Source organism: Trypanosoma conorhini (genome assembly GCF_003719485.1).
Source record: "Trypanosoma conorhini strain 025E chromosome Unknown Tco_14.4_contig_00206, whole genome shotgun sequence".
NCBI lineage: Eukaryota > Euglenozoa > Kinetoplastea > Trypanosomatida > Trypanosomatidae > Trypanosoma > Trypanosoma conorhini.
Window position 1 is genome coordinate 20,143 of NW_021704293.1, and position 3,553 is coordinate 23,695.

Genomic DNA, 3,553 nt, shown 5'->3' on the forward strand with positions numbered 1-3,553 from the left:
CTGCGTCGCCTCATCCTCCGCAGGCACACACGGCGCAAGCCAAACCTCGTCGTCGCGCTCCTCGCTCCTGAGGGAAGCGAGGACGTTCTCTTCCTCCGCGGCAAGCGCCTCCACTGAGCGCTCCAGTGTTGCGCTGGCGTACTCCTGCCAGAGGGCGTCCACGGCCTCCGCCTCACCCTGCTGCAGCCCGCGCCGCTGCGTCGCCTCCTCCTCCGCGAGGCACACACGGCGCAAGCCAAACCTGTCGTCGCGCTCCTCGCTCTTGAGGGAAGCGAGGGCGTTCTCTTCCTCCGCGGCAAGCGCCTCCACTGAGCGCTCCAGTGTTGCGCTGGCGTACTCCTCTCCGAGGGCGTCCACGTCCGCCGTATTTATTGCCGGCTTGTTCGAGAATGTTTTTTGTGTTTTATGAATCAAAGTTATGAGTTGCAGGATTTCATTGTCGTTTAATCGGTCCCTTGCCTCTTCCTCTTCTCGTTCTATTGCTTCTCTTACATCTATGGGTGTAGATTGAGATTCGGTTTTGACGGTTGTGGTCAATGATGCGCGCTGCTGTTGGAATGTGTTGGGATGTGTTGATTTCTTTGATGATTTTGCGTCCAAAATGGTCTTAGGCAGCAAATTATCTCCGTGAACGGCTGGATGGATGTTGTGTGCCTCTCTTATGGCAGTGCTGCGACGGAGAATTATATCTATGAGACCATAAATCTCGTTATCCATTATCTTGTCTGCTTCTTGCTCGTATTCACTGATAATTTTTTGTTGGCTTTCGCGGATGAAGTGCGAGAACGTGCTGAGGTTGTTTCTGCTTGTCGGCGAGTTGTTTGTGAGAGTGGTGAGGATTTTTTGAAACTGCGAGCGGAGCTCCTCCCGCTGTTTGTTGTATTCCAAGTACGTCTTTTGTCGTGCGACGTCCTCGGTTAGTGCATTCTGCTGGAGGGCGAGCTGGAAGGCAGACAAATACCAGTTTTTGGTGCGCTCGACCTCGCTCTCCCCGTTGCCGTCGTCCACGTCTCCCTCGTCCCAGTCGTGGAAGCGCGCGTTCAGCCGGCGGCGGTCGAGGTGCTCTTTGCTGACAATCAAATTGCGTCGCTCCTCCTCCTTCGTCATGCACGTCTGGGCATCCTGGAGAGCCTCCCACCACTCCTCCTCCTGCTGCTGGCGCCGGTAGCACTCGGTTGCCCGCGCTATTCGGTCTTGAAACATCATGTTTATTATCAGCGAAAAGGACTCCGCCTCCGTCACGCAGAGGGCTTGTCGTGATAGGGACTCCAGCTCTTCTTCGGCCCCCAAGCGGTGCAACAACGCCGCGTGGTGTCCTGCCAGTGCCCGCCCCTCAATTTTGTCGGTCACGACGTGGAAAAATTTGGTGGACTCCGACGCCGCTGAGGCCCTTGGAGGGCGCTGCTCCCTCCCCAGGCTGCCGCGGGCGCTGTCGAGGGAGACGGCCCAGGAGCGCTCAAATGGCAGCGGCCGCCACTCGTCCTCGTGGATGGAGCCCGCCGCGGCGTTGAAGTGGGGAAAGGCACCACCATTTTTTATTGACTCCACCCGCGACGTCGAGCGCCTGTCCACGCCTTCGTGCGCCGCCCTGGCAGCGTCCACGGTGTCTCGCCTGTTCGCGGCAGACGCCGCCTCCTGAACCTGCGAGCGTCGAGAGGAAACCCTTCGCTGAGCGTCCACACGCTCCGCCGCGGGCGGAAAACGACGCTTGTTTTCGATGGCAGGGATGCCCAGTCGCCGAAAGCGTTCGCGTTGCATGCGATCAGGCAACCTGGGACCCGCAGTTTACAAAGGTTGTGCGACGGTTGGCGGGGCAATATTTGGAAGAAATGCTTTACGCGTGTGGTAGAGCAAAGACAGCCGCGCCTCCGCCACTGCCGCGCCACAGAATAAAATGACGGAATAAGCGGGGGCAGCAGCGTGTATGCCTGCTATCCCGCGTCGCTCCTCTCCTGGGAGGGGGAATGGCTAGAAGTGGCTCAAGCAATCACACGCGTACGCCGCAATAAAAAGGGATAAACCCCAATAAAACAAAGCACAACAAAAAGACAACAACAGGCTCAGTTGGGCTAATTTGTTGTGGTGGCAATATGTACTATTGTCTCCCACGCCTACGCGCGCTTAAGTGGCGCGACGTCTTTTATTTCAACAGCCCTATGCGCCTAGTTGTATGTGTAGGCCGTACCCGAATACTTCACGGGGGGCTCGAAGTCTGTTCAAGCTCACGGCAACCACAAGAGCCGCTGTGGTAGACTTCGCGTCCTTCCCACCGACTCCGGCACTTAGGAAGAGAGGGATACACACCCACAGAGAGGCAGCGAGGGAGGTTTAGTCCTACCCACAGCTGCTTCTTCCTGTTTTGAGCCCCCACCTCTTTCCCCGGCCTTCTTCTCCCCCGACGGCTCTTCCTCTCGCTGTTCCGCCCCCTTTCCTCCGACTGGCCGCACCACAGCGACGGACGCAGAGAACCGAAAACGCGCAGTATCGCGATGCGCCAGAGACAATATATATATATATATATTATATGTGCGAGGAAACGACAAGGCCAGTGAGGAGAAAAGAAAGGGAGCAACACAAGCAAGATTAACCCCAAAAAAAAAAAACGTGAATGTAGCAAGTTGACGAGGGGCTCGCCGCAAACAGTAATACGGCAATCGCAATAAAGGCGCCTCCGCTGCTACGGGGTTCGTCCCGCCCTTCCTTCACCACACACGCCCACCTACCCCCAAAAAGTGGTGTGGAACAAAAACAACTAAAAACAAAACTATTCTCACTTATCTCCTTGCCCCTTCCTGCCTACTTTCCTTTGCTGCGTTTTTTTCCTTGTCAAATTCCCCTTCCTTTCCTTGCCTCCTACTCACTTCGCTAGCTTCCTCAAATTTTGGCCCGTACCCTTCTTCTTCTGAGAGCAACAGCTAAAGTCCGGCTTCTGTGCACGAACACAACAAGAAACCCTGCGAGAGAAAGAAAGAAAACAAAAGAAAGACGAAGGCAAACAAAACGCAATACGCCAACAACGGGAGAAAGCGCAAGATAGCCAATAAAAGGGCACGGGCAGCTGCGAGGCGGTGTAAGCAGACAAAACACGCCGCCCAGGCCCACGGAGAGCAGAGAAACACTTAGTATTAGAGCAAAAAAAAAATACGAAAAGAAAACGGAAATAAAAGAAAAAACAGAAGCCTTGACGGGAACGGAGCTTGATCAACCGCACACGCACAAAGTGAAAGCAGTCTCATCCCATCCAATTTTCCTCCTCCCTTCGCTTCCGCTCTACTTGAGAGGGATGAAGCGAGACGAGTGCGTGGCGCCAACACCGGGACGGCCGTGCATGACGGGCTTGTACGTCATGGAGAACTCGCCAAGGTAGTGTCCAATCATCTCACCCTTAATCTCCACCGCGTTGAACTGACGGCCGTTGTAGATACCGACCACAGAGCCCACCATTTCGGGTGTGATGACGACATCGCGAAGGTGCGTCTTCACGGCCCTTGGCTTCTCGCCCGCCTTCACATCCTTCTTCGCCTCGCGCAGACGCTTCAGCAGCACGGGGGCA

General features: G+C 55.6%; 2 protein-coding genes across 2 annotated transcripts in view, besides 3 other annotated features; both read right to left on the reverse strand.

The window, feature by feature from the left end:
• Nucleotides 1–1,758, reverse strand: part of Tco025E_04163 (uncharacterized protein) — a gene marked incomplete at both ends in the record, with an annotated part of 2,760 nt that extends 1,002 nt beyond the window's left edge. Inside the window, one exon of the mRNA XM_029371075.1 lies at nucleotides 1–1,758. This exon is cut by the window's left edge and continues 1,002 nt beyond it. Coding sequence (XP_029228828.1) covers nucleotides 1–1,758 — 1,758 coding nt within the window.
• A 745-nt stretch (nucleotides 1,759–2,503) lies between these two features.
• Nucleotides 2,504–2,526: a microsatellite.
• A 432-nt stretch (nucleotides 2,527–2,958) lies between these two features.
• Nucleotides 2,959–3,002: a sequence feature (A-rich).
• A 132-nt stretch (nucleotides 3,003–3,134) lies between these two features.
• Nucleotides 3,135–3,171: a sequence feature (A-rich).
• A 99-nt stretch (nucleotides 3,172–3,270) lies between these two features.
• Nucleotides 3,271–3,553, reverse strand: part of Tco025E_04164 (40S ribosomal protein S15) — a gene marked incomplete at both ends in the record, with an annotated part of 747 nt that continues 464 nt past the window's right edge. Inside the window, one exon of the mRNA XM_029371076.1 lies at nucleotides 3,271–3,553. This exon is cut by the window's right edge and continues 464 nt beyond it. Coding sequence (XP_029228829.1) covers nucleotides 3,271–3,553 — 283 coding nt within the window.